Genomic DNA, 12,570 nt, shown 5'->3' with positions numbered 1-12,570 from the left:
CTGTCACAGGTGGAAATAGAAGAAAGAGAAGACGAAGAACAATGCACACACGATGGCCGTTGGATGTCGAAGGACCGATGAGTGTGATCTGTTTGGGAGTTTGACTTTTTTTAAGGTGTCCAAAAAATATATGCCCCGTTTAGAAACGGAACTCAAACTTGCTCAAAAACGAGTTTGGGCGGCGGATCGGCTGCCGGGCATGGATAGCCAAACTCTGGAGTTTGCCCTTTGTGCAACAGAACTCCGGAGACGGCAGCACACTTGTTCTTCCAATGTAATGCCCCCGTCCTACAATATATTTCTGCAAGCTATGCTTAGCTTGCAAAAACGTCTTATAGTATGGGGATAGAGGAAGTAATTTTACGTCTGGAAATTCGGCATTTTGTTTTGACCTTCACACTAGTACCCATTGTTAAACTTCTACTACTTATTTAATTAACGTGGCAAATATATTGCATCTTTAGAAGAAAAAAAAGTCTTTCCTACAAAATACCAATGCAGTTCAAACAAACCGTGGGCAGTAATTTGACAAAAATATGAGCAGGCACTGACTTTGGAAATCCCAGATGTTGGCATGGATTTAGTTTTTCTTTTCAAGATCACGATTCGACGTGGATGAGATACAGAACTATTCTCCAACAGGATCACTACGAACCATTTCTCAGAGATGGCACGGAAGAGATATACAGAGAAGAGACAGACAGACATGGATGTGACGAGCAATTCCGAATGGGATGAGAACAGCGAGGCACGAGCATTTCAGATGGGAATCTGAATAGACTCGACACGTCACGGAGACCAAACCACAATGGGATTCATTATTATCATCATATCAGGTAGCCCCAATTATTCAGGGCCGCACCAACAAAAGGTGCAAGATCCGGCACACACAAACAACATACACCCAACATCCAGGACCCCCAACTCTATCAACTGGTGGGTACATAAAAGGGATAAACCAACCACTGCCTGTCCAGGGAATACGTTAGCTGAGCACAATATCCGGCGCTAGATATCGAAATCTCCTCAGGCAGTCCACATGGGAGTTCACTTTGCATACGTTTTTTTCAAACTCGGGTCGCTTCTGTGTATGATGTACACACTACAGCGAGCATAAGTTCAGATGCTCACACTGAGACGGTCCATTCTAGAGGAGAGAGCATGGCCGACCTTGCAGGAAGCCTCACATTCCCAGCTCCGACAGAAGCTTGCGCCACCTAGGAGTCTCCTCGTCAAATATGTAGGTCAGTTTCGACACCAAGACGCCGCTGCCACCAATCTGCAATTCCAAGTTCACAGGAGCACATACAAGTATTAGATGTATATGTCATTACATAAAGAACCATACTGTATGCTAAGTACCAATACCATATGTGTGTTCTAGAAACAAGTTCTATTATGAGCTCTATCATCAAGTTGTCCTATTGTGGAATGTTCCAAATCCTGCTTCACAAACTGTGGACCATCAATCATAGCCTGCACCATTGGGTATCTACTGGACAGTTTGATTTGTCAACAACAACAAAAAGCCTTTAGTCCCAAACAAGTTGGGCTAGGCTAGAGCTCAAACGCATAAGATCTCGCAACCAACTCATGGATCCGGCACGTGGATAGCCAGCTTCCACGCACCCCCGTCCATGGCTAGATCTTTGGTGATACTCCAGTCCTTCAGATCTCTCTTTTCGGACTCCTCCCATGTCAATTTTGGTCTAACCCGACCTCTCTTGACATTATCAGCACGCTTTAGCCATCCACTATGCACCGGAGCTTCTGGAGGCATGCGTTGAATATGCCCAAACCATCGCAAACAATGTTGGACAAGCTTCTCTTCAATCGGTGCTACCCCAACTCTATCCCATATATTATCATTCCGGACATCTTTCCTTGCGTGGCCACACATCCATCTCAACATGCGCATCTCCGCTACACTAACTGTTGAACATGTCGCCTTTTGGTCGGCCAACACTCAGCACCATACAACACTGCAGGTCAAATCGCCGCCCGATAGAACCTGCCTTTTAGCTTTTGTAGAACTCTCTTGTCACAGAGAACACCAGAAGCTTGGCACCACTTCATCCATCCGGCCTTCATTCAATGGCTCAAATCTTCATCGATATCACCATCCTTCTACAGCATTGACCCCAAATATCGAAAGGTGTCCTTCTGAGGTACCACCTGCCCATCAAGGCTAACCTCCTCCTCGTGCCTACTAGTACTACAACTGCACCTCATGTACTCGGTTTAGTTCTACTATAAGCCTAAAACCTTCCGATTCCAGTTTGATTTGTCAAATTAGAACATTTTTTTACTTGGACCACTTCCTAACTGGCTCTGGGCCAGATGTATAGTTCACTGACTGAATTCAGAATTTTTAATTTACATATCAGGATTTATTCTCCCAGCACCGGCCAGGATTTCTGGTTCCTGGTCCTGGTTGTAATGAACGGGTTCCCTCCAGGATTTGACACTGCTAATAGTTCCACACTTATAAGTTATATCTGCTGAATGGAGCTTACTCAGTAAGATTTGAATACTAACACTCAAGGTGCAACATGGCAAACCCATTTTGTTAATTACTAAGATATTTTACTTAGTTGAGAATAACTGCCTGCCTCAAACACGGCATTAAATTATTGTCCTAAGAATAAATTGCTGCCAACAGGAAACTGATAAGAGGAGGCAAATGTTTCCATAGAAAAGCACGAGGCAGACAACTTACAGATCTCAGTTGTTGAATAGACTTGTAAAGCGACTTTTGGGGAACTACAACATTAATAGCATAGTAGTCCACGGCAACCTTGCCATCAAGTGTGCAATACACTGGACTTATAGTTGGGCCCTGTTCACATAAAGATGGACCAAATGGAATCATAAGTTTGAGTTCAAAATATAAGGTTCATATCACCATATTTAACAATATTGCAGTGTGGATTAGCAATCAAGAGCAAACCTATTAGTGAGTTAGTAATGCATTATTAGTTTAACTGAAGGGACCTAAAAGGCTACAAGGCTACAAGACTACAATTGGAATTTGGCCCAGTCAATGGATGCTACAGATGTCACAATGTTAACACATTAAATGAGAGATATTATGGACCCCAACAGAAATGATAGATGTTACACATCCACTTTCGCTTCAAAGGGGTAGAAATTTTGTGATCAAACATCTGCATCGTTTATTTCGTGGGCACAGGCTATAATCATGCAAACTAATAAGACGCAGATAGAGGTGCTACATTTGTAGAGCGAATTTAATTATATTTTCAGTTATGGATACTGCACTGTATGTTCATATAGTAGAATAGAACTCTGTTTGAAATATAAAGCTAAAATTCTACCATCTACCTGCACAAATGTGTGGGGTTCATGGCTAGTTTTCCAAAATAGAAATGTTCTTTGCTACTGAAGTACTTATAAATTATGATGATACCTGTAATCCACATAATGATGTTTGGCTGAGAACTCTCTCTGCCACTTCTTCTGCACTATTGCCCCTCATATTTGCTGTTACCTTATATGATAATTGAAGGTATCTAAGTTAATCAATCAACTGGGTGTAATAATGTGACATCAAAGATGTAAATATTTACCATTATCTTGCCAGACGCTGTGAGGTGAGCCTCTAATCTTTCAAGCATTTCATGTGAAATCTCTAACACACCTTCACGCCTGTTCAGAGATTTCTTACTTGCTACAAGTGTTGCCTGTGTAGTATTGGACACATAACAAAGTGAGCACAGGTTTTCACTTTGAAAAATTGAACATCACTTGGAATTATCTGTCCTTTGCGAGCCCGCGCCTGTGTGCGAGAGTACCTGGCTTTCCAAAATGATTCCACCATCAATTTCCTTCAAATTATTCTCACGCAAAGTCGTTCCACTACTCACGAGATCCACAATAGCGTCAGCCATACCCATCTTCATAGAGAAAAAAGGAGTTAATATAGTATATTACCCTTAATAGACTCAATAGATTGTGCCCCAATTCAGAAATTAGCAAATCAATATCGAGACAACTATGCCAATATACCACAGTGGCAAAGACGACTACATTTTTCATTGCCACGTATGAATCAAGGCTTGGATCTCCACAATTCACATCCGGTCATATGCAGTATACTCATAAAGCTTCGTGTAATACTGCTATCATACTTAACAAAGGAATAAGAAAGGAAAAAAGTACAGCCTTACAAATAGTACTGTGCAATAGCATAATTGGTAGAGAAAAAAGTGACCGGCATGTTCTAAGTTGGTCCTTGAGTTCTCTTGAGATCTATAGAGTAGTGGTGGACTGAAATGGACAACCCACAACGTTCTGCCATCCAATTTATTTTGAAATAAATACATGAAATAATCAAATGCAAAGGGAGGAGAGGCAATCACATTGAAGCAGACTGAAATTTAATTTAAAAAAATGAATTAAATTAAAGATAGCAATCTCACAGCAGGATATGACTCGAGAGCACCATCACCAGCTAAAAATGAAACATGTTTGAAACCCTTTTCTTTCAAAAACTTTGCACCTACCTGCAATAAAATCAAAAAAATCAATGATCAACAAACCAGTTTCCATGAGGGGAGCGGACTAACAAATTAAAGTTTATTCATGACCATACATAACCAAATCCTGTAACGACACGCATGGGTCTTTCTTCAGTCCATTGAGGCATATTTAACAAATCCTCCAGAGTATTGATGCTATCAAAAATACCTTCCTTTGGCACCTGATCATAGAAATGGTTTTTTTATATGAGTATAGTTAGGCTGTTAGTAATAAATGTACTTGGATATACCATACCGCAAGGGACAGGCGACAATGTCCGAAATCGAGAGCATCATGAATAATAACTAGATCATCATTGCCCTGTCATAAAAAATCTTAAATGTATATCAGCATATATCAAAGGAACTGAAAACAATCAATCAGTAGATCTTAGTCCAGCAGAAACTTCTAAAACTAAAGGTAGCCATACACTGGGCCAAAAGATTTAACATTATTCCTCAAAATTTTACCTGCGCGTATTCACTGATTATGTCATAACCCACAATACCAAGATCAAGATCCCCTGAACATAGTTTACGAACAATATCAGTGGGCCTCTGAAACCAAACCTCCAAATTTGGAACCTGCATACAAAAGTGTATTAGAACTTTACCATAACCATCTATTACTCCCTCTGTTTCACAGTACTTCAAACCACCACACGTATTTCTGTAGATTAATTAGATATAGGCAGATTTTACAGACACAGCGAATGTAACACTATTTCTAGGCATGAAAGTGTATGCATAAACACTTATAGATTTTAGCTGCCCACCATGCGACAGAACAGGATTAGCAGGGAATCGCTGGAAGTTATATTGTAATTTGTAAACACAAATAGGTCATACAAAAAAAAGGCTCAATATCCCACACTGAAATTTTCAGATACTCAACAGACATGAAGATGCAGGTTCGACATTCTTATTTTTGCTTCCCTGATTTTATCAGATTATCTACTCCCTCCATCCCAAAATAAGTTGAGACACTTATTTTGGGACGGAGGGAGTACATGGCAATGGTGCAACCAAATACGCATTACCCAACAAACTAGTTGTTTTGAACAAACTCCAAACCTAACTGTATGAATAACAGACAAATACCAATTACCCAACAAATTAGATTTATGGGTTGGATGTTGTTTTGAACAAACTTCAAACCTGACTGTATGAACAGCTGACGAATACCCATTACCCAACAAATTAGATTTACAGGTTTAATTTTGTTGACTCTATGAATAACTGGTTGCATAAGTTCTCTTTGCAGAGCTTTGCTGATGCAAAATAGTTAATCGGAAGGGTAAGTTTTACATGAACCAGTAAGGATTTTTTTTCTATACAGTGAAACTACAGTTTAAGAAGAGAGTCATTGAGCACCGCTTAAGAAGAATGACAAGTATGACCAAAAATCAGTTTGGTTTCATGCCTGGGAGATCGACCATGGAAGACATTTTCTTGGTACGACAACTTATGGAGAGATACAGGGAGCAAAAGAAGGACTTGCATATGGTGTTCATTGACTTGGAGAAGGCCTATGATAAGATACCGAGAAATGTCATGTGGTGAGCCTTGGAGAAACACAAAGTCCCAGCCAAGTACATTACCCTCATCAAGGACATGTACGATAATGTTGTGACAAGTGTTCGAACAAGTGATGTCGACACTGATGACTTCCCGATTAAGATAGGACTACATCAGGGGTCAGCTTTGAGCCCTTATCTTTTTGCCTTGGTGATGGATGAGGTAACAAGGGATATACAAGGAGATATCCCATGGTGTATGCTCTTTGCGGATGATGTGGTGCTAGTTGACGATAGTCGGAAGGGGGTAAATGGGAAGTTAGAGTTATGGAGACAAACCTTGGAATCGAAAGGGTTTAGGCTTAGTAGAACTAAAATTGAGTACATGATGTGCGGTTTCAGTACTATTAGGTGTGAGGAGGAGGAGGTTAGCCTTGAGGGGCAGGTGGTACCTCAGAAGAACACCTTTCGATATTTGGGGTCAATGCTACGGGAGGATGGGGGTATTGATGAAGATGTGAACCATCGAATAAAAGCCGGATGGATGAAGTGGCGCCAAGCTTCTGGCATTCTCTATGACAAGAGAGTGACACAAAAGCTAAAAGGCAAGTTCTATAGGACGGTTGTTCGACCCGCAATGTTGTATGGCGCTGAGTGTTGGCCGACTAAAAGGCGACATGTTCAACAATTAGGTGTGGCGGAGATGCGTATGTTGAGATGTATGTGTGGCCACACGAGGAATGATAGAGTCCGGAATGATGATATACGAGATAGAGTTGGGGTAGCACAAATTGAAGAGAAGCTTGTCCAACATCGTTTGAGATGGGGTTTGGGCATATTCAGCGCAGGCCTCCAGAAGCTCCAGTGCATAGCGGGCGGCTAAAGCGGGCGGAGAATGTCAAGAGAGGCCGGGGTAGACCAAATTTGACATGGGAGGAGTCCGTTAAGAGAGACCTGAAGGATTGGAGTATCACCAGAGAACTAGCTATGGACAGGGGTGCGTGGAAGCTTGCTATCCATGTGCCAGAGCCATGAGTTGGTCGCGAGATCTTATGGGTTTCACCTCTAGCCTACCCCAACTTGTTTGGGACTAAAGGCTTGGTTGTTGTTGTTGTAGTGAAACTACAACACAAAGCAACACAGCACAGCAAACCTAATAAATATTTTAGATTGTTAATGTTCCAGTTGGTCTAAATCTCTGAACATCTTCCAATTTATTATTTATTATGTCAAAGACGGGACACATATTATTATTCTGCAATATTATGGACAATCGATGGATCATCTTGACAGAACTGTTGGGAAAAAAAAATCAGATATGGAACAAATCTTCTGATGTATCACATCTTGGCTGATGCAATAAACCGATGCTCCTCTAACTATTTTAAAATAATCAGAAAATTAGAAGGCCACCTCATTGATATGCCCAAATAGAGAATGTTTGTATTGTGGTATTAAGCCCCATGCTAATGTCAATTGTAGATGAAACAAATGCAGGACATGCCGAGGTACAGTGTTTAAGCATGAAAGAGACGCTGCATACGAGCAATGATACGTTAAACAAATCCAATAAACTGTCAAACCACGGTGTCTCTAAACTGTGCCGTCCTATCAATGAGCCAATCAGGGCCTGAAGACTTACTGATTCAGTCCCTGCTCACAGCAACAAAACACTTCTCATGCCTAGATACGGTACACAGTGATGCCGAGGAGACGGAGATGAGAACTCACCTGTGGGATGTCGGCGGTGTATTGCCGCGGGTTGAGCTGCCTCACCGACAACTGGCAACTCTGCACCAAACACCACCACAGCAACAAAATCAGCAAAAACCATCACAAAATTCAGTCCCAGAAATGGAAGCGAGAGACTGGGCACGGGGACGGGACCTTGAGGAGGCTTAGGGTTAGCTCGGCCATGCGGCCCTTGCTGGGGAGCCCGAGGCGGACGACGGAGCGGTCGGCGGACAGCGGCGCGGCCGCCGCCGGCTTGGCGGAGACGGCGGTCGCCGCGGCGGCAGCCCTCGGGGCGAGCAAGCGGGTCCTCGCCGCCGCCGCCGGAGAGGGCGGGGAGGTCCGGAGGCGGAGGGCGGAGGAGGGCGGCGAGGGCGACGGGGAGAGGAGGAAGGGCGCCAGGTCCAGCCGCGCCCCCATCATCGCCGACATTCCGGTATCCCTCTCGGGGTCGAGGCCTGCTCTCCGGGGCGGAGTGGGGAGTGCAGAATGGCCTCTGGCTGCGGCGAAGCGTCGGGCTGCGGCTGCGGCGGCGAGAGGGAAGGGAGTGGGTAGGTAGGTGGGGTGGGGTTTTGGACGGGAGTGGTGCGGTGGGGCTTGGCGGTGAGCGAGGACGCGCGGCAGGATGGCCGTCCGTTCCGTCACGACACGGATGATGGATGGATATTCGCGAGCGGTTCGGGATCAAGATGGAATGGGCCGGCCCAGAATTTCATGGTTAATGTTCTTTTTTATTGGTTATTTCGTATTGTTTTCTCAAAAAAACAAAGATTATTTCGTATTAAAAAAGGGCCAAAATCACTTTTTTACCTTGTTAGAAAATTTTAGAGCAAAATAACCTTCTTCGAAATTTTGAACACGATCTGACCATTTTCAGCAACACCATGGCTTGTTGCGCTTCTAACCCACATAGAAATGCCAAACCGCCTGTCGTTTCTGGCCTGGCCATGATCTGGTCGAGTAGCAATTGAACACCTACATGGCAGGGCGGAAACGCTAAACCATATGGCGTTACTGGAAATGCCATGGGCGGTGGCGTTTTCAGCAACGTGTGCCCGTGGCAACTTATCTATTCTCAGAAGAAGCTTTGTTGGGTTTGGCGTGTCTGGGTCGAGCAGAAACGCCACAAGCCATGGCGTTAACAAGAGGATCATATCGTGCTACAAAATCTGAAATGGTTCAAATCATGCTAAAAAAATCCTAACACGATCAAAATAGTGATTTTGGCCTAAAAAGGGCTAGGGGGTCAAGCCACACTAGGGTGGTTCATCAGGTCGAGCAACTTGACCTGGATTTGGTTTGTCCAAAGTTTTAGCATGCATATCACATGCATGTGTGATGGCTAACGGCCTTGCGCTTACATCTCCTCATACTGCTTCATTCCAACAACTGTCGAGAGAGATGATTGGATAGGCGAGTTGCCGCTCCCAACCTCCATCTGCAACGTCATTGGTCCCTGCCTCCTACGTCGTCTTCTCCGATGACTGGAGGGGGGTAGGGACCTCGGCAATTCAGCCCCGACACACAGTTAGGGTAGGCTTCGTTTGTGGGGCGGTGCTTCTGACCATGATGATGATAATGCATCCAAAAGTAATGCCCAGGCTCCAGTCGTGTCTCAATGCCTCAATAGCGTCCATGGCAGTTTTGAGGAGTCGATGGGTTATGTCTTTCGTCGACTCTTCAGTTCGGCATGTTTAGGTCTTTGACCGGTGGTTGTCGTACCTAGCGACATCACTGGTGGGCAAGAGCGGGTGGCGGTTGCAGATTTGGACTTGAGGATTGATGGTGCCAGATCTGGTGCCCAACCTTGAGCCCTCGACGACGTCAATGGCTGACGAAGGCTTTGGGACTCGAGATGAGTCGAGATGATCCTCGGTGACACATCACAGCAACAAAGGCCTTGCCGGCGATAGGCTTCTTCGTCAACTCACAACACCCTTCTGGGCTATGTCTCTCCTCTAAGTCCAAGTCCGACAATGGTTAGCAAAGACGATGGCGATTGCAGGATTACCTAAAGACTCCGTTGTATTTTTCTTTTCTTGTACAGGTTTTCTGCAAAATTCTTCGGGCGTGTTTACCCTCAGCCCTTCTGGTCGGTTCCGCATGCATGCTTTGCATTCTTCTTGTTTGTGATAAATGATACACGTGGTTACCTGGAAAAAAATGCCTTGTGCTTATGGAAAACTTTCAGACTATTGACCCATAATTGCTTTTGTTTTACAGTTAAAAATATGATAACCGAGTGTAGAAGCCCACGGTTGGTCCTCAAAGGTAAAAAAAAAAAAAGCATGTTGTAACAGAATTGATCTTGTTTTTAATGAAATGCAGAATTACGATTTTTCCGATACTGATGCATTCATGGTAGAAATAGAAATGTGGTTACATATATGTTTTTTTTTCTCTTTGGATAGAAAAGCTATAAACATTACCTCGCTATTAGATACTCGCTCTGTAAGTTAATGTAAGATGTGAAAATGTCTTACAATAAGTTACCGAGGTTGTACTTCATGATCTCAATACGAGCATTTTCTCTTCTATTAGGGCGAAGACGGAAATAAGTACGACCATGTACTAGGGCACAAAATAGGGACAGTGTCAAACTGAGCTGGAGCTCGTGCGAGCTTGAGGTGAATAATAAAATAAAATGGTAAAATTTTCAGAAAGAGAAAATCTGCATGGCGGGACCAAATAGCCATCGTCAGACGCCTGCACGGATACTGCTAAGGAGATAATGTGGCGGCGAGCAGGTGATTTGCGGACATGTACCTTTTTCGGAGAGGAGATTTTTCTTTTTGGGAAAGCTTTCATGGCGCACTTTATTGACATTTGAACGAAGTTACATCGTTTATCACATCTGAAACAATAAAGCTTGGAGGATTATCAGTCCAAAAAACACTAGAACCGGTGCTAGCTGCATGTCTAGCTAAATTGTGCGCCACCAAATTTGCTTCCGGATTGCAATGATGCAATGAAGTAGGCCCAATGCTTAGCTAATTGAAAACACTCTGCAAGTATCGCTGAGTAAGGAGTGAAAACTGGAGCGATTCCATTGAAAGCCTGAACTAGCTCGAGGGAGTCTGATTCCATAATGACCGGCGTACATCCAACTTTTTCAACGAGCTTGAGCCCTTCCTGTAGGGCCGTTGCTTCAGCCGTAGCCACATCTAGTAAGTGATTTAGGGGTGTACACGAGCCAGCAATTGCTTCTCCCTGATCATTACGAATAACAGCTCCTGCCCCTCCCGTTCCATCACCAGAGAAAGATGCGTGCACATTCAGTTTGTACGTGTTCTTTGGTGGCTTGCTCCATAGTATTTCATTTGTGACAGCTTTAGGACCTACAACACCAAACTCACTTGCTATTGCCTGTATTCTGAACGCTGATCGTGCCGGCGGTGCAACGTACGCATCCTTGACAAACTCCCTCTGTTGCCACCAAATATACCAGGATCCAACAACAATTAATTCTTTCAGCCCAACATGACCAAGTACAGGAGACTTGTTGTTTGGTCGCCGCAAGATCTCTTCCAATACAATTGATCCAGACCTATCAATGCGTGTACCTTCTTCAATTATGTCCAAAATGCCCAAGGCTCGCCATACCTGCTTTGCTCGATAGCAAGTAAACATCAGATGCTTGATGTCCTCCGCACCCTTTGTACATATCGGGCATTGGCCCGTAGTCGGGATATGCCTGTTTGTCAGTACAGCCAAACCTGGGAGAATCCCATGCAAGGCCTTCCACGCGAATATTTTCACTTTGCTCGGAACCCTCAGTTTCCATAGAATGTCCCATACCGGATTCCGACCTGATGTCCCTTGTCCATCCGCTTGCGTCAACCTGTGACGATGAGAGCGATCCCATTCAATATAATACGCGGATCGGACGGAGAATGAATAAGATTTTGTATAATTCCAAGCCACAAAATCTTCGTCTTGGTGTTCGCTTAAGGGAATCCGCAAGATTCTGTCCACATCTATAGGGTAAAAAATATCACGGATTAAACACTCATCCCATTTGCCAGTCGTTGGATCAATGAGCTCATTAACTTTTTGCAATAATATTTGTCACTTGGGAGTCTGTATCATGCGATTTATGCTACCTGGAATCCAGTGATCCTCCTAGATGTTGGTCGTCTCCCCTGAACCCACTCTCCAAATGTGTCCTCTACAGAAGGTATGTAGACCTGCTACTATGCTTTGCCAGGTAAAAGATGACCCCTTCTTCGGACCCGCCTTCAACAAGTGACAATTTGGGTAATATTTAGCTTTAAGAACTCTCGCACATAGAGAATCTGGATTTGAAATCAGTCTCCAAGATTGCTTCGCCAACATAGCTAAATTGAAAGAGTGCATATCACGAAAGCCCATACCTCCGTCTTTCTTTGGGATGCACATTCTCCACCATGCCATCCAATGCATACGCTTTTGGTCCTCTGTATCTCCCCACCAGAATTCAGACATTGCATCCGTCATTTCTTTGCATAATTTCTTTGGTATGTTAAAGACAGACATAGCAAAAACTGGAATGGATTATATAACCGCCTTGAGTAAAATTTCCTTTCCTCGCATAGACAAAAAGTTTTCTTTCCAGCTTTTGAGCCGCACTATAATTCTCTCCAAGAGTTGAATAAAACTGTCACTCCAAGAGATTAGTCTAATCGTGCATCGTGTACTAGAAGAACAAGAAAAAAGTCTAATTTAAACCCTGAACTCATAGAGGTTCGGTGAAATTAACCCTCAAGTCAAAATCTCGATCGATTGCACCCTGAACTATGCAA

General features: G+C 43.7%; 1 protein-coding gene across 1 annotated transcript; it reads right to left on the bottom strand.

Moving 5' to 3' along the window:
* Positions 1 to 794: 794 nt before the first annotated feature.
* LOC119291908 (ATP phosphoribosyltransferase, chloroplastic-like) lies at positions 795 to 8,345 on the bottom strand. The gene is made up of 11 exons (XM_037570714.1): positions 7,946 to 8,345; positions 7,790 to 7,849; positions 5,013 to 5,126; positions 4,798 to 4,863; positions 4,616 to 4,723; positions 4,443 to 4,526; positions 3,816 to 3,917; positions 3,591 to 3,704; positions 3,431 to 3,511; positions 2,720 to 2,839; positions 795 to 1,279 (listed from the first exon to the last, which is right to left on the bottom strand). The coding sequence occupies exons 1-11, from the start codon at positions 8,219 to 8,221 to the stop codon at positions 1,184 to 1,186; spliced, it is 1,221 nt and encodes a 406-aa protein (XP_037426611.1). The 5' UTR covers positions 8,222 to 8,345; the 3' UTR covers positions 795 to 1,183.
* Between the last annotated feature and the right edge of the window lie 4,225 nt (positions 8,346 to 12,570).

Source organism: Triticum dicoccoides, chromosome 4B, assembly GCF_002162155.2.
Source record: "Triticum dicoccoides isolate Atlit2015 ecotype Zavitan chromosome 4B, WEW_v2.0, whole genome shotgun sequence".
NCBI classification, from domain to species: Eukaryota; Viridiplantae; Streptophyta; class Magnoliopsida; order Poales; family Poaceae; genus Triticum; species Triticum dicoccoides.
The sequence above is the reverse complement of the archived record's forward strand: the minus strand, read 5'-3'. Positions and strand labels throughout refer to the sequence as shown.

What these genes read in the sequence shown, in the direction of transcription:
- LOC119291908 (XM_037570714.1), bottom strand. Translation starts at nt 8,221, where the DNA reads ATGTCGGCGATGATGGGGGCGCGGCTGGACCTGGCGCCCTTCCTCCTC. An exon ending in TCGTTACAGGATTTGGTTAT is followed by an intron (nt 4,527 to 4,615) that starts GTATGGTCATGA and finishes ATTTTATTGCAG; the next exon opens with GTAGGTGCAAAGTTTTTGAA. An exon ending in CTCTCGAGTCATATCCTGCT is followed by an intron (nt 3,918 to 4,442) that starts GTGAGATTGCTA and finishes TTCTCTATGAAG; the next exon opens with ATGGGTATGGCTGACGCTAT.